Source organism: Aspergillus costaricaensis (assembly GCF_003184835.1).
Source record: "Aspergillus costaricaensis CBS 115574 unplaced genomic scaffold BO79scaffold_35, whole genome shotgun sequence".
Classification (NCBI taxonomy): domain Eukaryota; kingdom Fungi; phylum Ascomycota; class Eurotiomycetes; order Eurotiales; family Aspergillaceae; genus Aspergillus; species Aspergillus costaricensis.
In genome coordinates, this window is record NW_020291835.1 from 318516 (window position 1) to 339948 (window position 21433).

The 21433-nt window shown below is 50.9% G+C and overlaps 5 protein-coding genes across 5 annotated transcripts; 4 read left to right on the top strand and 1 right to left on the bottom strand.

Annotated features, from left to right (window-relative positions):
- Positions 1 to 125: 125 nt before the first annotated feature.
- Positions 126 to 6339, top strand: BO79DRAFT_157136 (ion-transporting P-type ATPase SPF1; the record flags this gene model as incomplete). The annotated part of the gene is made up of 8 exons (XM_025678849.1): positions 126 to 278; positions 342 to 446; positions 495 to 877; positions 935 to 999; positions 1056 to 1396; positions 2430 to 5660; positions 5714 to 5850; positions 5910 to 6339. The coding sequence occupies 8 exons, from the start codon at positions 126 to 128 to the stop codon at positions 6337 to 6339; spliced, it is 4845 nt and encodes a 1614-aa protein (XP_025535870.1).
- Positions 6340 to 6776: 437 nt separating this feature from the next.
- Positions 6777 to 9447, top strand: BO79DRAFT_180209 (putative vacuolar segregation protein (Pep7)). The gene is made up of 6 exons (XM_025680079.1): positions 6777 to 7166; positions 7244 to 7266; positions 7331 to 7824; positions 7883 to 8257; positions 8311 to 8530; positions 8600 to 9447. Exons 1-6 carry the CDS (start codon positions 6882 to 6884, stop codon positions 9237 to 9239), a joined length of 2037 nt encoding a protein of 678 aa, XP_025535871.1. The 5' UTR covers positions 6777 to 6881; the 3' UTR covers positions 9240 to 9447.
- Positions 9448 to 10836: 1389 nt separating this feature from the next.
- Positions 10837 to 11166, top strand: BO79DRAFT_156996 (ankyrin repeat domain-containing protein; the record flags this gene model as incomplete). Its single annotated transcript, XM_025678839.1, has 1 exon — positions 10837 to 11166. A coding segment is annotated over one exon (330 nt), but the record flags the coding sequence as incomplete, so codon positions are not given.
- Positions 11167 to 11751: 585 nt separating this feature from the next.
- BO79DRAFT_110134 (ankyrin repeat domain-containing protein) lies at positions 11752 to 12429 on the top strand (the record flags this gene model as incomplete). The annotated part of the gene is made up of 2 exons (XM_025677914.1): positions 11752 to 11828; positions 12150 to 12429. Coding segments are annotated over 2 exons (357 nt in total), but the record flags the coding sequence as incomplete, so codon positions are not given.
- Positions 12430 to 13036: 607 nt separating this feature from the next.
- On the bottom strand, positions 13037 to 20962 carry BO79DRAFT_274155 (type I polyketide synthase; the record flags this gene model as incomplete). The annotated part of the gene is made up of 9 exons (XM_025687574.1): positions 13037 to 13964; positions 14053 to 14497; positions 14557 to 14897; positions 14952 to 18442; positions 18501 to 18947; positions 19015 to 19498; positions 19555 to 19625; positions 19675 to 19798; positions 19853 to 20962. The coding sequence occupies 9 exons, from the start codon at positions 20960 to 20962 to the stop codon at positions 13110 to 13112; spliced, it is 7368 nt and encodes a 2455-aa protein (XP_025535874.1). The 3' UTR covers positions 13037 to 13109.
- Positions 20963 to 21433: the final 471 nt, after the last annotated feature.

The following is a 21433-nucleotide window of genomic DNA, read 5'->3' on the forward strand; positions in this document are numbered from 1 at the left end:
ATGACAGTTACCCCGGCCTAGGCTGCCTCACACTCTCTTCCTCCCACACCAGGGGAGACAATGTCACCCGATTCCAGCCTGCGACCTTCGTTGATTGTAGCACTCACGCCGCTGTGTGCTCCACCATGATCGAATTCAAGGGCCGCAGTGAGTCAATATTCATCGTTACTGTGGTTTTCTTGGGGATATCCTTCATTGCCGTATGCCTACGATGTTTCGTTCGGCTGCGGCTGGTGCGCGCATTTGGGTGGGATGATGCGCTGATGGTTTTCGCTATGGTATGTACTATCGGCGCTTCTACTAAGAGAGTCTGTTAATGTTAACTTTGATTCACTATTAAGGGATTGAATATCCTGTTTGCGTTGTGTGGTATTACTGGCTCATTGTACGGCATGGGCCAGAAATTCGAGCAACTGGAAGACGGCTATCTTGAAACCGCCCTTTTTGTAAGAACACTAACTATCACGTCGAATTCTCTCGCTTACATTGAGAAGTGGTGGTGGCTAGGTCAAACGAGCTACGTCGTGACAGTTGTTGTCGCCAGGATTTCCATCGCGCTGGCCCTCCTCCGTCTTACTGTTTCCAGAGTACACACCATCCTCTTATGGTGTGTGGTAGGCGTGTCGATCATCGTGGGCCTCGTATTCTGGTTCATGTTAACCTTCGAGTGCAAACCGGTGTCACACTTCTGGCAGCGCACCAAACCCGGACACTGCATGTCTATTGACAAACTCCTCGATATTGCCTACGTATACAGTGTCACTGCGATGATCTGCGACTTCACCCTTGGATTGCTACCTATTTTCTTGGTGTGGAAATTACAAATGAGTCGCCAAACCAAGGCCGCGTTGGCGGGTATCCTGAGCTTGGGCTGCATGTAAGACGGATTGGACATAATCATTCATGCACGATCGCTTGCTAACACTCGTAATAGTGCCAGCGCAGGTGTCATCGTCCGTATCCCTTTCCTTCCCACCTACAAAGACGCCGAGTTCCTCTGTAAGTTTGACAGTCAGCCACTCTTACCAGGCTTCGTATCGCTAATGAGAGCAAAGACGCAACGACACAAATATCTATATGGTCTAATGTCGAAGCGGGCCTCGGGATTACAGCAGGTTGCCTCGTCACCCTTCGCCCTCTCTTCCGCTGGTTGGGCGGAACCAGCTACTCTCCTACACGCAGCAAGAAAACCTCCGGAAGTATGCCGCTCTCGAGTATGAACGGTCAACATGCCTCGCGAAGCGAACATACCACAAACTCGACCAAATTCTGGCGTCCGGATCTGAACCCTGACGACACTAGGGCTATTGTTACGACCGTGCAAACAGCTCAGGGAAGCCCGCACAGTAGTCAGGAAAATCTCAATCCAAAGCCAGGCGCATGGGACGGGGTCAATGTACATAAGTCATTTGTTGTCACGACGGATGAGGCCTAGAAGTTGATCTTCTATGCTATTTAATCTATAATCTTGATAAGTTATAGTATATTCATTGCCCATATCGTATGTGGTATTCGCGTCATCAGACAATTACTTGAAAAGGCTATGCGGCATAAACCATTCTCTGCTCCGGCACAACCATCTTGACTGCTTCGCATCATGATGTTAACGGTAGTAATCTATCACATGCCATCGTCCCGAACTGGATTTAACAACAGAGCCACTGAAACCCTGGCGTTCTGTGTTGAGGGCCAAACATCAAACAATGTTCATTTGGTGTGTAAATCGCCTATGAGAAATCTGTGCAGATCTTGGCGTCTTCATATCCATAGTTACGAGTGCCTATCACAAGTATTAGCCAGGCCCAAAGTCCGAGGCTGAAGCTTCGGTGACTTTCTACGTAGCACCTCAGAGCCAATTCGCTAAACAAAGACGGCGGACTTAAGTAGCGTAGGCTCAATTTGCAAAGTGGTCAAAAAGTCAAGTCCTCACCATCTGAAAGGATCACTCTTATCAGCATACGGAGTGAAACTCCGTAATCATTAGTAGTTAGTTGCTATCAGGATTGCCTGCTTATCGGAACCAGCGAAAGTCGGGAAAATCCAAGCTCCGTCCCGGCACGTGGCGGCGACCAATCGCGAGCAACGGGGCCTTCCGTACGTTCAATCCTCGGCGGCGAATCCCAAAATTATACTGTCGAGGTGGCTTCTTCGCGCTTTCCTCTTCGACCTGCACTTCGGAGATATACTGGTGGCTTCAAGGCTTTGGGCCCTTTATTTCCTATGGTCTATTGAAGCTTTCTTGGTTTCTCAAGTTCGCGTCGTCTGACCCGCGTCGTGGTCATTCGAGTGTCACCATGTGAGTCGAGACACCTTCGCTGTATCGCGTGCATTGACCGGCCGCTTACTGACAAGTTGATGATGCCAGGCCAGGACTCGTCGAAGATCCCCAGATCAAATACTCCTCTCTCCATAACCCCCTTCCCACTCAGTTGCACACTTATGTATGGCCGTTCCTGATCATCTGGCCTGCATTTTTCGCCTTCTATCTCTCCCCTGAACGCTACGATACATACATTCAAGGTCAAGAATGGACCTTTGTGTATGCTGGCTCCATTATCACGGTCCAGTCGCTTTTGTGGCTGATGACGAATTGGAACATCGATATCCAAACACTGTTCACCACTACTAAGGCTAAATCGATCGACTCCGCTCGGCTTATCAAGGTGATTCCCGCAGCTAATGCTGGTTCGGCTGAGGTCTGCCCATTGCTCTTCGACACTAGGGGTGGAAAGAAGACGGTCTCGTTCCTGTTTCAGAAGCGCCGCTTTCTTTACTACCCTGAACGCCGATGCTTCGCCCCCTTGTCCTACGTCCTCGACGCTGAGCCCAAGCCTGCCCTCAAGACCTTCCAGAAGACCCAAGGCTTGACCACCAAGGAAGAGGTCGAACGTATTCAGCACCACTATGGCGATAACACGTTTGATATTCCCGTGCCGGGTTTTGTGGAACTTTGGAAGGAGCACGCAGTTGCGCCTTTCTTCGTTTTCCAAATCTTCTGCGTTGGTTTGTGGATGTTGGACGAGTACTGGTACTATTCTCTGTTTACCCTCTTCATGCTTGTCATGTTTGAGAGCACGGTCGTGTGGCAGCGCCAGCGGACGCTCAATGAGTTCCGGGGAATGAGTATTAAGCCGTATGAAGTCTGGGTCTTCCGGGAGAAACAATGGCAGAAGACTACCAGTGACAAGCTCTTGCCTGGTGACTTGATGTCGGTTAACCGAACCAAGGAAGACAGTGGTGTGGCGTGTGATATCCTCTTGATCGAAGGAAGTGTTATCGTTAACGAGGCTATGCTCTCTGGTGAGAGTACACCACTTCTGAAGGAGTCCGTCCAACTGAGGCCCGGCGACGACCTGATCGAACCGGATGGATTGGACAAGAACGCATTCGTACACGGAGGAACCAAAGTCCTGCAGATTACTCATGCGAACACCACATCAGACGATATTGCCAAGTCTCATGATGGTTCCGGTATTCTTCCCACGCCCGATTCTGGCGCGCTTGGTGTTGTTGTGAAAACCGGTTTTGAAACAAGCCAGGGCAGTCTCGTGCGTACCATGATCTACTCCACCGAGCGGGTGTCTGCCAACAACGTGGAAGCCCTGCTCTTTATTCTATTCCTGCTTATTTTCGCCATTGCCGCCTCATGGTATGTTTGGCAGGAGGGTGTGGCAAAGGATCGCAAGAGGTCGAAATTGCTCCTGGATTGTGTCCTCATCATCACGAGTGTCGTACCTCCCGAACTTCCTATGGAGCTCAGCCTTGCTGTCAACACTAGTCTGGCTGCTCTGAGCAAGTTTGCTATCTTTTGCACTGAGCCTTTCCGGATTCCTTTCGCCGGCCGGGTCGATGTTGCCTGCTTTGATAAAACCGGTACTTTGACCGGGGAGGATCTTGTTGTCGACGGTGTTGCCGGTCTGACTCTTGGCCAGGCAGGCGCAAAGGTTGAGAAAGATGGTGCCCACACTGAACTCGCCAAGAGCAGCGATGTCGGACTCGATACGTCTCTGGTTCTTGCAAGCGCTCACGCACTAGTGAAGCTTGATGAGGGCGAGGTTGTTGGTGACCCTATGGAAAAGGCCACGCTGAAATGGCTTGGCTGGACACTAGGAAAGAATGACACCCTGACCGGCAAGGTCTCGGCCACAGCTTCTCGGGTTCCCGAGTCCGTCCAGGTTATCAGACGATTCCAATTCTCTTCCGCACTGAAGCGTCAGAGTACCATCGCCACGATTGTCTCCGATGACCGCAGCACGCACAAGAAGGTCAAATCAACCTTTGTCGGCGTCAAGGGTGCCCCCGAAACCATTAGGTCTATGCTTATCGACACCCCGCCGAACTACGAGGAAACTTTCAAGTACTTCACTCGTAACGGCGCTCGTGTCCTTGCCCTCGCTTACAAGTATCTCTCTCATGAAGCTGAACTTACTCGCGCTCGTATCAACAACTACACCAGGGAAGAGGTGGAATCTGACCTGATCTTCGCCGGTTTCCTCGTCTTGCAGTGTCCCCTGAAGGATGACGCCATCAAAGCCGTTCGTATGCTCAACGAAAGCAGCCACCGTGTCGTCATGATCACTGGTGACAATCCTCTGACTGCCGTGCACGTTGCTCGCCAAGTTGAAATTGTGGATCGTGATGTATTGATCCTTGACGCTCCCGAACACGACACGTCAGGGACCAGACTGGTCTGGCGCAGTATCGACGACAAGCTCAATATTGATGTTGATCCCACCCAGGATCTCGATCGCCGTATTTTGGAAACCAACGATATCTGTGTCACGGGCTACGCTTTGGCCAAGTTCAAGGGCCAGAAGGCACTTCCTGACCTCCTTCGTCACACTTGGGTCTATGCTCGCGTTTCCCCCAAACAGAAGGAGGACATTCTTCTTGGTCTCAAGGATGCTGGTTATACGACTCTGATGTGCGGTGATGGAACGAACGATGTCGGTGCCCTGAAGCAAGCCCATGTCGGTGTTGCACTCCTGAATGGCTCCCCTGAGGATCTCACAAAGATTGCTGAGCACTATCGGACAACGAAAATGAAGGAAATCTACGAGAAGCAGGTTTCCATGATGCAGCGCTTCAACCAACCGGCTCCGCCCGTGCCTGTGCAAATTGCACACCTTTACCCCCCAGGTCCTAGCAACCCGCACTATCAGAAGGCCATGGAACGCGAAGCGCAGCGTAAGGGTACCACCGTCCAGTCCGCGCCGGCCCAAGCAGAGGCGATTCCCACCATCACGTCTCCTGGTGCACGTGCTCTGCAGCAATCGAATTCCAACTTGACTCCTCATCAGCAGCGCCAGCAACAAGCCTCTGTGGCAGCTGCCGGGTTTGCCGATAAGCTTACTACTTCCATGATGGAGCAGGAGCTGGACGAGAACGAACCCCCGACCCTCAAACTCGGTGATGCCTCTGTCGCTGCACCCTTTACCAGCAAATTGGCAAATGTCGTTGCTATTCCCAACATTCTGCGTCAGGGTCGCTGCACACTGGTCGCAACGATTCAGATGTACAAGATCCTTGCCTTGAACTGTTTGATCAGTGCCTACAGTCTGAGTGTTATCTACTTGGACGGTATCAAGTTTGGTGACGGCCAGGTGACTATCAGCGGTATGCTGATGAGTGTCTGTTTCCTGTCAATCTCTCGTGCAAAGGTAGGCTATCAAGAATCACATTAGAGATGTCTGACACTAATTATCTACTGCAGTCTGTTGAAGGTCTGTCGAAGGAGCGCCCTCAGCCAAACATCTTCAACGTGTACATCATCGGCTCCGTGCTCGGCCAGTTCGCCATTCACATCGCCACCTTGATCTACCTGTCGAACTATGTATACAGCATCGAGCCGTGAGTTTCCATCTGCTTTGGTATAGGTCCTGTAGTGTTTATAACTGACTCGGTCGCAGGAGACAATCCGACGTTGATTTGGAGGGAGAGTTTGAGCCGTCGCTCCTCAACAGCGCCATCTATCTTTTGCAGCTTATCCAGCAGATTTCGACTTTCTCGATCAACTACCAAGGCCGCCCCTTCAGAGAGTCCATTCGCGAGAACAAGGCTATGTACTGGGGTCTGGTTGCGGCATCTGGGGTCGCCTTTTCTTGTGCAACCGAATTCGTGCCTGAACTGAACGAGAAGCTCCGCTTGGTCCCGTTCAGCACGGAGTTTAAACTGACACTGACTGTTCTGATGATCATCGATTACGCGGGATGCTGGCTTATTGAGAATGTGCTCAAGACGCTGTTCAGCGATTTCCGGCCGAAGGATATCGCTGTACGCCGGCCTGACCAACTGAAGCGGGAGGCGGAGCGTAAGCAGAAGGAGGCTGGGCAGCAGTAGGCCCATTAAAGGCAAGAGATATAGACCATGGCTGGTTAGAGTAGTTGCATTTCTTGTCTAGATATATAGGTGCTGTTGGTTGAAAGCAAGGCGTGTGAGACCTTGCTAATATTGAAGGATGTTCATAGAGAGCAAGCTGTAAGTTTAGGTTATCTTTTATAAAGATAGAGGGTGTCAATGTCAAAGACAATTCTCGTACATGCAGGATGGCAGTTAAAGTAATCAATCAGCCGCGACTAGTGAGCGATCCAGACATGCGCAGACGGAACCGTGGGGATAATCATGATGGCCGGTGTTGGTGCCTCAGGTCTACAATCTGTCGGCGGGCGGGCGATAAGCTGCGGATTAACTCCTGACGCTGGGCTGGTGCTTGTCTGGCACTCTCGGCTCCCTTCCCTTCTTGTCTTTCCCCCCTCTTAAGCTCCACCCCCGGGCAAGGCTGAAGTCACAGACTCCCCTTTCATCCGCCAGTCCCCCCGATCCTACGGTCTGTGACCCCTTGTGGGATTCCGATTCTCATGCTCTCTTAAATTCCAGTCATCATGCCCCGGAGGACGCTGGGTGGAGGTCGTGTTCTTGGCCCCGCGAACGCTCGTTCTCCATCGGCATTAATCCCGTCTCCGCAGCCCAGCAATCCAAGACACCTCACCTTATCACCGTCCGCCAGCAGCGTTTCCCTGAATTCACAAGCCTCCGCATCCCAGGTTTCCTCCGAAGCTCAGGATCTCACGTCGCGCATTTCCCTCGAAAATGGTTCTGCCTCCATTCCTGCTGCTCCGGCAGCTGCCGGAGCTCAGTTAGCCTGTCCGATCTGCAGTGAGGAGATGGTATGACCTGTCCTACACAAGTCTCTTATCGGGATTCCCGTTCCTATCACCACCAGATATACTGACAGAAGCAACAGGTGACACTGCTGCAATTGAATAGGTACCTCGATTGACGCTCGCAATATTTGTTTCCGTTTATACATGCGATTAACACGATTTTCCAGACACCTCGATGACGTCCACCAGAATCTGGAAGACGATCGGCAAGATGAAGTCAAGGACTGGTTCAAGACGCAGATGGATAAAGCCAAGCGATTTCAACCACTCGCAGTCTTAAACCAAAAGCTCAAAGGCTTGGACGTGTTCGAATCAAATGAGAATATACATCCTTTTGCGGGTCCAAGTCGGCCCCCTGGACCTCTCCCGGCGCATCCGCCTGAACCCCCGAGAGCACTCGACCCGGACGACGTTATAACGAGGGATCACTGGCAAGGTCGCACCCTTTACGATGTGTGCTTGGAACCGTCGTGTGGAAAGCGACTCAATGCTACAAATGGTTGTGTCAATTGTCGCAAATGCGGAAAACTGTTTTGTGAGGATCATACTATGTATCAGATGAAGCTATCCAGGTCGGCCCAACATGAACCAGTCAGGGGACTATGGTGCAGGGTCTGTGAGACTTGCTACAAGTCGAGGGAGGGCTATAACGATCACAATGGTAGGGCCTCTTTTCTATTTGGATAACCACAATGGGCACGAGATTAACTCTGTTCCAGGGCTGGTGAGAGACCGCATGAGTGAGTTCAAAGCGATGAGGAAGCAGACAGTCGACAAGGACTTGCTGGAAGTTTCTCGTTTGGAGAAACGCTTGACTCGACTGACGCAGCTGCTTGCAAGTTTGCCTGCAGAGCAGATTCAGTCGAGCACGAATAAATTGTGGTCAATCTCATGGCAGGGTGATCAACGAAAAGCCCTTGAGCAAACCATAGTGAGTTGGCAGGATGACGCAAGTGTGTCTCGGTGTCCGTTTTGCCAGCAAGACTTTACCAGCTACACCTTCCGAAGACACCACTGCAGGACTTGCGGGCGAGTCGTATGTGGTGATCCAGCAACTGCATGTTCCACGGAGGTCCCTTTGAGCATTTCACCTCGTATGTCAGCTCTGCGAAACTACCTTGATTATTCGGTTATTAACCGGACATAGTTGCAAAAACACCAGCAGAGAAGTCACCCCGCACGGGCGTGATCAACGTCGATATCAGACTCTGTAAGGAGTGCCGATCGACCTTATTCGACCGGCGAGACTTCGAAGCCGACATTATGAGGAAGCCGCCAGCTGTGCGAGCATATGAAAATCTCACTCAGTTCGAGAGAGGCATTCGGATTTTGCTCCCTAAGTTTCAAAAGATACTAGGGGCCTTGCAGTATGTAATACTTGGCTCATGAGCGCACAATAGGATCCAGCGATCACTGACAACCAATCACTCTCACAGAGATCCTAGGCGGCCTCCATCCTCTGCGCAGATTGCAGAGGCTTCAAAGGTCCGTAAACGATTAACGGATTCGTTTGCGCAATACGACGTTGCTGCTCGCCGGGTCCGTGATATGCAAACGGACTCCCCAACCCAACAGCGACTACAGAAGGCTATATACCAACAAGCCAGCAATTTCCTTCACCTTCACATGCTCCCTCTTAAATCCTTACCCAGAGTGCTCAAGCATACATCTCCCAACGGGGGACTGTCTAACTCCACAAGCTCCCCCGCTAGCCCTAGCCCCAGCAACGGTTCACTTGGTGGCCCTCGACGGCAGGGATCCGCTCTTGCGTCAATAAAATACGGCAACCTTGCTGCTAGCGGCAGCAATGCCAGTCTCGCTAGTGACACCAGCAGCGCAGTTTCCGCACTGGAGGCCGAAGAGAAATCCCTTCGGGAGCGGCTGATCGTACTAGAAGAGCAGAAGTTCTTCGTATCAGAAATGATTGCGGATGCAAACAGACGCCGCAAATTCGATGAGGTTAGCAGTCTTGCTATGAACATCGAAGATCTCACCCGAGAGATTGATCGAGTCAACGGAATGCTGGACGGCTTGGACTTTGAGGGCGTCTACACCGGAGCTCATCAGCAAGCCTGAAGATTCTGGTGAAGGACCGGAATTCTTCTCTTGACATTCCATTGCTCGCTATTACCAATTTGGCTGCAACCACAAAGCAGGTCCCTTCTGATAGCATTTTCTTATATATGATCTTGGCCACAGCGCGGGCGCGGCGTTTGCGGATTGGTTCAATGATGAAAGTTGCATAGCATGGGCGTTGCGTTGTATGCATATGATCGTATATAATAATGATCCCTTCAATTCCGTTTTATTTGCCTCATTAATTCCTTTTGACTGCCGCAAGTTTGTACTATCCAACGAATTGCTCAATACCAGGAATAGCAGCATCATCTTGGTTCTCGTAGATAATATTGCTTTGCATTCGAAATCGCACAAACGAGAAGCCGTCGACGATCTCCTTTCCGATGTATCCACCACAGTCCCAATGCTGAAAATATTGTTCCCGTCAGGTTCGTCATCCGGAGTGGAGAAGTTACAATTGACATATCGTATTAAGTCAGGAAACAACAGTGGCACTAGGATTATTATACTACACACCCCACATAAAGCTGAGACCAAACCAATTTCCTCATAAAATCAATACCATAGCACGTAACACAACAAACACGAAACCTCCTTCCCGAATAATGATGACCGAGCTAGTCTAGTTTCTTCTATGCAACGCCACGCGGAGTAACCGGCAACCCAACCCAACCCAGCCCAACTTTGGACCCTCCCCAGCAAATCAAGCAGCTGGAGTGCGGGAAGGAACCTAAAAAGTACCAACTCCAATCCAATACCCACATCCCAACCCCCTCCCTTCTCTTCCCTTCTCTTCCCTTCCCTTCCCTTCCCTTCAACCCCCGATCCTAGCCAGCCAGTCAGCCATAATGATAATAATAAGAATAATAGTATGATGAGCAAATGCAATTTCCACACAACCCCGGTCTGTGAGTAAGAGCAGGGAATGTCGCTGTTAGGTGGTGGCCAATTTTCGAATCGGAGACCCAGTGGATGGTATACACGTGGCATATGTGGTTTGTGCTACGCCGTGAGGTTGCTTTTTGGGGTGGGAGAGAGAGATGGGGAGGGAATCTGGAAGAAAGAAGTGTAATGCCTTTGTTGATAATTGTCGGATAGCCCACGAGTTTTATTTTTCTCGTATCTGTTATGTTGCTGCTCTCTTTTGCTTCCTTGTCGGACTTCTTTGCACAGTGTGCACACTGTGTACCCCAGTACATACGTACGCTTGGTCGGGTACCTGAGTGGATACATACATGGTTTAAGTGGGCGAACGATTGGAGTGAAGTAAGTGGGTTTCGTTCGCCTTTTCTTTTGCCCCTCGATAAATGCTAGACTATTAAATCGGCGGTAAGGCACATTGATTGTTCTGCCTGATTGTCTGTCTGGCTGTTCGCCCTATTCGCACATTTCTTCGTGTATTTTTCTCTCGTCGATCAGTACACAGTGCTGTGGGCAGGTAAAAAGGCTTGTTTGTCGCTGGGCCACATCTGTAATGAAGAATGTCATAAGGTCGTGAAGATTTAGGAATTTTTCTGCTGTTAACAATAACCATCCCGACTTAATCTCCCTTTTCCATTTACTCATTTCGACTCCTGCAATTGTGCGCGCTATCATGGCCGAATCCGAGTCCCCACCTGGCCCCAAAGACAAACTAGAGGTTGCCTTATTCCTTGCCGCTAGCAAAGGGTATGATACCATTGTCACGCTGCTCTTAGGTACCCCTGGCGTGACTTTGGACTGCAAGGATGAACTAGGTCGGACGCCATTCTTCTGGGCCGCCGCCGAGGGCCACGACAAGGTCCTCCAATTGCTCCTGGGCACTGGCGCTGTGGACCCGAACATAAAGGACGCTAAGCGTGGCCAGTCAGCAATATGTGCAGCTGCGGAGGGCGGCCACGAGAGCGTTGTGGCTCGATTGCTTGGTGTCGGGGTGGACTGCCATGCTGCGGACTCTCAAGGGAAGACACCATTGGCATATGCGGTCGAACGAGAGAGTGCATCAATCCTGAATATACTGCTGCAAGCGGGGGCAGATCCCAATGTGAAAGATGAAGGCGGCATGATCCCGTTGTCGACTGCGGTAGGGAAAGGCAATTCTGATATTGCGGAAATGCTATTGAAGGCCGGGGCTGATCCCAATGCTGTGGCTTCGAATGGGTGTCCGCCGTTGTTGTCGGCGGTGCAGGCTGATAATGAAGTCATCGTGCAATTGCTGCTGGAAGCGAAAGCGGATCCTAATCTTAAAAGCTCAGAAGGCAAAGCGCCACTATCGTGTGCTGTCGAAGCAGGAAATGAAACCATGGTGCAATTGCTGCTGAAAGCAGGAGTCGACCCCAATGAGAAGAATCCAGAAGGACAAGCACCGTTGTCATGCGCCGTCGAAGAGGGTAACGAAATAATTGTGCAGATGCTGCTGAAGGCAAAAGCAGACCCCGACGTGAAGAATCCAGAAGGAAGAGCACCATTGTCATGCGCAGTGGAAGCGGGAGACGAGGTCATCATGCAGATGCTGCTTAGGGCTAATGCTGACCCTGATGTGAAGGACGGGGATGGGAGGCCTCCATTGTTTTGGGCAATCGAAAAGGGATCCGAGGAGGTAGTACGGTTGTTAATTGCGTCTCGAAGAGTAGACCTCAATGCAGTTGATGACGGTGGTCGTTCTGCGCTGTGGTGGGCTGCAATGTCTGGGCAATTGAATATCGTCCGGCTGCTAGTTCGGTATGGAGCAGATATGGGAATAGAGCCTTCCTCGGGAGGAAAGTACGAGCAATGTGGCACGCCTTTGTACCAGGCTGGCCGTCGGGGCCACTTCGATGTCGTCAAGTATTTGATAAAGAAGGGGGCGAATATTAATGCTCCGGCTGGAGAACCAGGTCTGTCGTTACTGATCTCATTGGTGCTCTTTGACCGAACGAAAAGGGGCAGACGGATGCTCGAATTGCTGCTCGATAGAGGCGCGGACATTAACTCACAAGACGCCTCCGGGAAGACGATTCTGGATCTTGCAGCAGCAGCCGGCGATGTCGAGCTGGCTGAGCTCGCACTAGAGCATGGAATAATGTTGGAAGCCACCGCGAAGGACGGCATGACGGCTCTGCATCGCGCCGTACTACATCAGCACGATATCATTATGGACATGCTCCTGGATGCTGGCGCCGATGCCGAAGCACAGGATGGTAACGGGGATACACCACTACACTTTGCGGCAGCCAGTGGTCGCAGGGGTCTCTTTGAGCTATTTCTGGAGAAATCTCCCGACATCAATATTACTAACTTCTCGGGTGAAACTCCGCTGCATAAAGCAGTGCAACGGGGTCGTCGAAAGATGGTTGAGTATATGCTGCATAATGGAGCGGACGTCAGCATGCGCGATGATTATCAACGGACACCACTCCATAAGGCCGTGGGGTCGGAGAACAATGTTATGAGGTTATTGGTCAATCGGGGAGCGGATGTTCATGCGAGAGACATGTTCGGTCAGACTGCTCTTCATATGGCAGCAGAGGCAGGGCTAGCGGAGGATGTCTACTTCCTTTTGGGTCACGGGGCAGCCGGGGATCTACCAGATGATCGTGGTCGAACGGCACGGGACTTGGCTGTAAAGGCGAAGAAGAAGAATGTCATCAGGGTGTTTGAAAGGATGGAGTTGATGGTTGCGAAAGATTCAGAGGAATCCTCTTCTGATGTTTCGTCTGATGAATGAACGCTTGTAATTATTCACGAATCTGATTAGAGACCGATCTTATGGTCCCGGAACATTTACTGATTGTCAATGCTCTGACTGAAAAAGAAAAAAGCAAAAAGAAAATGGTGATTCCTATTGCCTGTTCAAACCTCACATACATACTTCATCTTCCCACCGGGTTTCTTGACCTTCCTTCGCGACTAAACCGCGGCACCTTCATTCTTCACCCCATATCTCAGACGGAGATACTCTGTGACTAACTTTGCGATGTTCCCAACCGTTCTCGCTTTTATAATGTCCCCAAGCGAAACCTCCACCTCCACTTTACGGCCCAGCCAGTGTTTGATCTGGAGGCTCATCAATGAATCTACCTCAAGGCTACTATACTGGTCTACACCCATTTCCTCGGATAGTCCGTTATGCATGGCGATCTGCTTCCCAAGCTTCTCGATTATCAGAGCCTCGCACGAGCCGTCGATTAGGGATGTCGGGTTGTCTCTGACTGACGCGACTTTCCGCTGTAATTGCTCGTCGTCGACACCCCCGGCGTTCGACATGTCTGTTCCTTTCGGAAGGCTGGAAAATCGTGCATCCTGTTGGAGCCATGGATCGCTAGTCACAACGGCCGGGGAGAGCCCTGCGACCACTACTGCTGGGCGTCTCGAAGACAGTCCATCTTTTGCCGAGAGCAGAGCCAGCTGGAACGCCTTTAGCACATCTCCCTCTCCCATCATTTGGTGGGAGACTTGGCGTGCTTTAGACAAAAGTTCCGGCTGCTGTGACATAAGACCCATCTCGTCGACAGGTCCTAGGCTGACCAATGATGCGGGTAAGCCTAGCCCTCGCCGATACTGTACAAATCCGTCCAAGAACGAATTTGCGGCGGCGTAATTAGCCTGTCCTGGGTTTCCAATCATGCTTACTGCGGAGCTAAAGACGATGAAAAAATCAACTGAGTGGTCCTGCAGAGCATTGTGAAGGTTCCAAGTTCCTTGGACTTTAGTTGCCAGGCTCGTGGTCCACTCCTCGTATGACATCTTGTCGAATAGTTGGTCCTGGATACCGTGTTAGCAATCCGCAACCTCACGATACCGCGTCAGATTTAATAATACTTGCCTTCAATATAGCTGACATCTGAATAACACCAGCAACTGGGCGTTCCGCCTGTTGGATTGTGCGCTGAACGGTGTCTGAATCTGTGACACTTCCAGCCACCATCACCACGCGACATCCCTGACTCTCCAGTTCTTTAGCAAATTGTTGATCTTCTTCATGATCTCCAGCTGACCGAGAAAGGAAGGTGAAGTTGCGAGCTTCATGTTCCACCATCCACCGAACCACAGCCCGGCCAATGCCTCTCAAGCCTCCAACAAGCATATACGTAGAGGTAGAGGAAAAGCTAAATCCGGCCTGTGCGGGGAGCACTGGCAATTGGCTCTCATTGTCAGTCATGTCAATAAGGATCTTCCCAATGTGCTGCCCCTTTTGCATCTGTCGCATGGCATCTCCAACCTGGTTCACTTGGAATATTGTTAGCGGAGGCCGGTATGTTGTTTCACTTATGATTTCGCTAGCCGTTTCAAAGGCCCTGTTAATGACTTGTTAATCTATGGAAGGCGTCACAATAGTGGGACACGCATGACATACCACCTCCCTATGTCGAATTTATCATAGGCTATACTATACAAGTCAAAGCCGCAGAATGACCGACATTCCCGAAACCCATTCAGATCAAGCATGCCATGACCCAGTATGTCTCTTTTTCCGATCTCCAGCAGTTTTCCAAAAGGTGCGACGCATTTCCATGACGCCCGGAGAAGCTCTCCCGCTAGTGAATTGAGCACCAGATCGACGCCTCTTCCATTAGTCTCCCTCATGACGCCGGAGAGGAATGAAGCACTATGTGAATCGAAAATGTGCGAGCGTGGAATTCCGAACGTCTTCATCAAATACTCGACCTTTTCATCGCTACCAACTGAGGCAAATACCTGGTTCTCTGGTTATAAAAGCACTGATTATCGGGGCTGGATGGTTTTACATACCTCGGCACCGACGCTCTGGCAGATATGCACTGCTGCCAGTCCGACTGCACCACACGCGGAATGAACCAGAACGGACTGACCCTTCTGCAATTTCCCAGTACCTAACAGTGTGCATATAGCGGTTGTATAAGCACTGGGAATAGCTGCGGCTTCTGCTAGCGAGGCACCCTTGGGAGGGTGGATCACCCCATCAGCTGGCAAGACTGCAAGGCTTCTCATCGGCTGGGGATGAAAAAAGGCCACTGAATCACCGACTTGCATTGTTGTCACCTCCGATCCCACGCGAGTGACAATACCACTCCCCTCAAAACAAAAATCCATTGTCTTCGTTCGCTCCACGATGCCCAAAGCCATCATCAGATCTTTGAAATTGAGCGCCAAATAGCTGGCCTTGACTTCGACGTCGTGTGGACCGACTTCCTCCGGAGAAATGGGTCTCCACCCAAGTGAGCTGAAGTCACCGATAGTTTGAATGTCTAATTGATAAGACCTTTGCTGGTCTGTGGAATGGAGATGATTTGTAACCTTTGTGATGGCTGCACGGCCAGTGTGGCCTACACCCCGATGCAGAATGAATTCGAAATCGCGAATCGTCTGTCCTCCGATCGGTGTACCGAGCTGTCTGTACGCTTGCACTACCACCGGATGAGCAGCCTCGTCAAACAAGTCAATCTCACAAGTGCCAACGTCGACATTCAGTTCACACCGCAATGTGCGAGTGAGCCCCAGGATCAGACAGTATCGGGGATCCTTGCATTCAATCTGAATTGAATGCGTCACCCAGAGGAGACGTTTCACCGAGGCCAACCAGCTCTGGATCTTAGTGTAAGTAGCTTGGGATATGTCATATAAGAATGGTCTGTCAAAGTCGAGTACTGCAATGACGTTTTCGGTCGGGAGATCTTCTTCAAAGGTACACCAATGTACATCATAGCCGTCGGAGGATAGGCAGCCCGCCAGGCTCTGTATCCATGCCTGGTATCTTGTCTCTGCAGTGCAGAGTAGGTTCATGGATTCTCGCGGGGTATTGACCGCTGGATTTGTTGATAGCATCAAGACCTGCCAGTAAAATGGTGCAGATGCATTGTAATGGAACCCATCGAGGCCAGAAAATCCTGCCTGGTCTAACTCCTGCTCCCAACGCTCCACGGAAACGTGAGGCTTATCAACCTGATTGTCGCCCACGCCTAACCACCAATTCGGAAGAAGTCCCATGACAATATCTAAATGTGGAAGCTCTGAGCAAGGCTCGTATAGGAGCAATCGCCCTCCAGGCGCAAGTAAGGATCGGATGTGCGCCAATGACTGACCGAGGATAGGTGTTTCATATAGGACATTGCATACAACCACTAAATCGTAACTCTCCTCTGTGAAGTCCTGATCTGTTGCACTCTTCGTAATATCCAGTCTTTTAAACTCCAGCTTTGGCACGCCTTCAAAACGCTCTTCCAGTTGTTTCACAAGCGCAGGTACAGTGTCGGTGACTGTGTATTGACTAAACAGACGATCACCGTGTTCGGTGGTCAATGCTTCCAAGATTTTCACTGTTGCTGAACCTGCCCCGGCTCCAACTTCAAGGACACGTAGACCAGTATTCGCATGAGCTAGTGGACCCAGGAAACCTTTCCAGTTGTATAGTTCAAGGCTCCACTCGACAATGCCCTTGATGGTCTCTATGAGGGAGGTATCCTCAAAGACCCCCCCATTTATCAATTTTTCCGGATGCTCACTCGCATACCGCCAGGCATCATTAAAGCATCGTTCAACCCTATGTTCGGGGAACTGTCCTTGCAAGGATCTGAACAAAACAGTCCGCTGTTCCCTGTCCATGCTTTTCACCGTTTTAATACCAGGGATATGGTCATACTCCCCTTGGAGTATCGTCCTGCCTATGCCGATACTGAGTTTTCTATAGCTCGCCACGTACGGAGGTAGCTCGTCATGAGGCTCCAGAGCCTCCATCATTGCAAATATGAGAAGGATCCCCGCTATAGCCAATGTCTGGGTTTTCTGTTGATCTAGGACCACAGGTGTTGGTACTTGTTGGGTCGCCGGCATAAACCTAATGTCCGGTTTCCACTGGAGATGAGTTGCAAGCTTTGATCCTTTCGATTCCAATACAGCTTCTGGTGTAGGCAATAAGCGCAGGCCCTTCATCTCCAAGACCACGTCACTAGTTGCCTCAGATATCACCTTGAAATATCCACTCAGGCTCTCTTTTGTTGGATCAGTCGTCGTCGCCTCGACTAGCATCGAGCTGCTTCCTGGGGCCAGGTAAACCCGGTCGATGTACAACGGCATGCCTGCCTTGTCAGGATAGTGCGAGACGCCTTTGTCACTGGCAATCAACATTACTTGAAGGCATTGGTCCACGATCGTTGGATGTATTGCGTAGTAACTGTCGTGGAGCTCGCGGTCATCCTCCACTCGCCCACGAGCTACATTCCTTAGTGGACTGGCGGTGATATCTTGCAGACCTTCAAAACGGGAGCCATATTCGAGTCCCTTTTTCTCACACCTGCGATACCATCTGTACGACGAAATCTGTCGAGCGAATGGCTCAGGAATTGTGTTTGATGGAAGGGGCTGGTCCGTGCCTCCCCTCACCCTCCCGGAGCAATGCTTGGTCCATCCTTGTCCGTTATAGGAACAAACCGTGAACTCATACCAGTCAGAGTCCATGGTTGCATTCATTGTGGCCTTCCGCATTGTCGTCATGATTTCAATGTCCTCTTCGTCTCGGACCAGGGCCTCCATGAACATAACTTGCTCTAGTGCAGAGATACTTGAGCCTGTTATCTGACGTATAGCTTCCGATGCCAATGCTATGTATCCAACGGCTGGAAAAACAATAATGCCCATCATGCGATGGTGGTTGATCCACGGGACCTCCTCACCCTTGAGAATATTCCGCCATGCAGGCTCGAAGTCATTGGATTCCAAGCATCGCGCCCCAAGGAGTTCATGGCGTGGAAATTGGCGCAAGCGCCACTGTTTACTGATTCGAGTTTCTGTCCAGGAAATATCTTCGCGCTGCCATGGGTAGGGAGGAAGGTCGGTGAGAGTTTCACCTTGATAGCCTTCATTGACAGCGATGAGGTCGACGGGTAAATGGTTGACATAAGCTGTGCCAGCGACAGAGAGGACGCGAGAAAGGTTACTTTCGTTGCTTCTCATAGTCGCACAGTACGTGAAGCTCATGCTGATTGAACGGAGTATCTGCTGGATTGGCCCTCTAAGTGCTGAGTTCGATCCGATCTCTATCACAACCTGATGATTGTCATGTGTGGATGAGGCCAAAGCCCGGAAAGCGGTTGAGAACAGGACCGGTGATTCCAAGCTTCGGCGCCAATACGCCGCGTCAAGCTCACTAGGGCTTGCTATTAGGTTTCCCAATACCGTTGAGTACATTGGAGTCATTGTATCTCGAGGGTTGACTAGGTGCGGTCGGGTAAGCTCTTCATATTTGCCACCCACTGAAGCCATGTATGCTGCAAACTGGTTAGCATGGGAGCTGACTGCATCTAAAACTAATCCCTAAAGACCTACCAGAGTGGTACGCTCGCTCAACCGGTAGCATCTTCAGTAGGGTGTCGGGTTGTTCGGTTTGGATTCGAGTTGCTACCTGTTCCAGCTGGTCGCGTTTTCCAGCGAGGGTAACGCTATTTGGACTGTTCTCGCACGCCAATGCCACTTCATCACCCAGATATCGACCGACGCTGTCTCTGCCAACTCCTACTGCGAGCATGCCCCCCTCTGGAGCCATGTTGGCCACAATTCCGCGAGTATAGGCCAATATAATTGCCGTATCCATGGACAAGGCGTTGGCTGCGTAAGCCGCTGCAAACTCGCCACTGGAATGACCTATGACTTTGTCCGGAGTGATTCCCCATGCTTTGAGAAGATTGACCAAACTAATCTGAATGGCGGTACACAGAGGTTGTGCTATATCGGGCCGGTTAATGTCACTCTCCGGGCCCGTTTTGATCAGCTCCTCTTCAAGATGGCACCCGCAATTGTCAGTGGAACCGCAACACGATATTCAAAATAGAGGGGGCCATACCGCGCATCCTCCACATGGGTGCATTGGGCAGACTTTGCAGTACCCCATCCATGTATTCTATGTCCTTCCTGAAGGACGTAAAGTTTTCCATCAACTCGCTTCCCATTCCCGCCCACTGAGCTCCCTGGCCAGGAAATGCAAATGTCACGTTCTTTGGCCCATTTCTGGTGTTATCCGCTTTGACAAATTCAATAGACTCAAGAGGAACCTCTCCACCGGTGACTGCGAATGCCCTGTGACGAAGATGTTCTCGCTTTTCACAGAGGGTATAAGCCAAATCGTGCACTGCCTCGTGATTGCGGGAGAGATATTCCTTTATGTCTAACGCCCGCTTATCAAGGGACTTGGGGCCACTAGCTGACAACGGCAAGAGTCGCGGGCTGTTGTTGTTTGTTTCCAGTGCCGCTATTACCTTTTGGGGCATCAACGATGCCGCTGAATCCACGATGACCTTTCTGGTGAGCCTGTGAACCCTTTCGAGTGCCTAGGGGGACCTACATGGGCATTGGTACCGCCGACCCCGAAGCAGTTGACACTGACACGTTCTTTGCGGTCAGTTGGCCAAGGAAGGACATCAACAGGTACTGTCAATCCTGCCTCATCGAACAAAACTACTGCAGGTAAGCAATTATACAGTACGGCTTAAGTATGGAATCGTACTCTTTGGGTTTGGTGTTGAAAAGTTGACGTTCGGTGGGATCTGTTTGTGCTCTAGAGCAAGAACTGCTTTAATCAAGCCTGCCAGACCTGCTGCGCCCTCAGTGTGACCAATGTTTGATTTCACCTGCCAGCGAATATGTTAGCAACTAGACATTTGCCAAGTCCGCTACCAACTTACACCTCCAATAATCATGGGATGGCGCCCGAAGGCATTGGCGACGGCGGTGGTTTCAACGACATCACCCACCCGCGTGGCTGTGCCGTGACATTCGACAAATGCGGTTTCTGCAAGGTTTTCGAGATGGGCTTTCCGGTAGGCCTTCCGTATCAGCGCCTCTTGTCCGGCCGACGATGGGACCGTGATATGATTTGTCCGACCGTCGAAGTTAGTTGCAACTGCTCGAATGACCGCACGGACTGGGTCTTTGTCGCGGATGGCATCTTCTAGCTTTTTAATATACAAAACGCAAACTCCTTCCGCTCTGGCGTATCCGTTAGCTTCCGCATCAAATGTTTTGCAGATCCCATCAGGGGAGAGCGCCCCCGCCTGTGACATGTTGGTAGTCATTGTCGGAGTAAAAATCAGGCTGGAGCCTCCGACGATCGCTGAAGGGCAATCACCAAGGGTAATTGCCTGGCATGCTTCGTGAAGAGCCACAAGCGAGGCTGAGCATGCAGTTCGACAAGTCATGCATGGGCCCTTGAGGTCATATTCGAACGATACCCTGTTGGATGCGGCATAGTCGCCCGTACCCACGACGTGAAGGGGGCTCAGGTTCTGGGTGTCCTTCGCTGTAAGATCCAGCCAGTCTTCCCCAAAGGTGCCTACAAAACACCCAATATCTTTACCTTGCCAATCGACTTGTCCTCCGTTCTCCATGCACTCCCAAACCACTTCCGATAGAAGCACCTGCTGAGGGTCTATAAACCCATGCTCGTACCGATTGTTGTGGAAGAAGGAGGTATCAACTTTCCCCAGGTAGTCTCCCTCAAGGAAAAATCCCTGTTTGGCGATGACCGATTGTGTGTCCACGCCAGGAGTCCCGTGGAACGCGTCCACGTTGTATCTTCCCGCAGGGACCGGAGCAGATGCGCATTTCTTGTCAATCATGAATTGCCAGAAATCTTGGGGGGAGGAGATACCGCCGGGCAGACGTGTGGCCATTCCGACTATAGCAATGAGAGGAGGAGCATCGTGGGTCCATTGAGTTTCTGAATGTTTTTGAAATTCATCGGGATCGACGGTTGTCCATCCCGGGGAATTACTAGCAGTATCGCTGGACGACATCACTCAAAGTGAAGAAGAAGGTGATTTTGGGGCCGTAGGATAATCCGACTCTTCTGACAGGTTTTCGATGAGGGATGAAGAGGCTATATAAGTAGCTTTCCCACTCACAAAGTAATGGGATACTCGCTGGCATGTGCATCTTGATCGGTCTACGTACAGCTGTTATATGCTTGCAGACCTGAAAACCCGCTGTGTAGCAAGCACATGCAAGGCCTGTCAACCCATCACCGCTCTTTCAACGAAATACTTACTTCCTATCCCGTACAGACCCCGCATAGTGTCAGATATTGCATGCATCTGAAAGATGGTTGGGTACCCCGGCCAAGTTCAATGCGCCTCCTAATTTGTTGCGTTCCGACCGAGGTACTGTGTTCATAGTTGTGGGGAGGGGGGATGCGGGTGTACGGACCCTAATTATGTTTTCCTGTCTTTGTTTCGCATTAAGATAGCCATAACATAATTTTCACTATC

Bases quoted from the DNA above. Each gene is read 5' to 3' on its own strand.
- BO79DRAFT_180209 (XM_025680079.1), top strand. From the start codon at position 6,882: ATGCCCCGGAGGACGCTGGGTGGAGGTCGTGTTCTTGGCCCCGCGAAC. The intron at 7,167-7,243 runs GTATGACCTGTC...CAGAAGCAACAG, and splicing joins CGATCTGCAGTGAGGAGATG to GTGACACTGCTGCAATTGAA. The intron at 7,825-7,882 runs GTAGGGCCTCTT...ACTCTGTTCCAG, and splicing joins GGGCTATAACGATCACAATG to GGCTGGTGAGAGACCGCATG.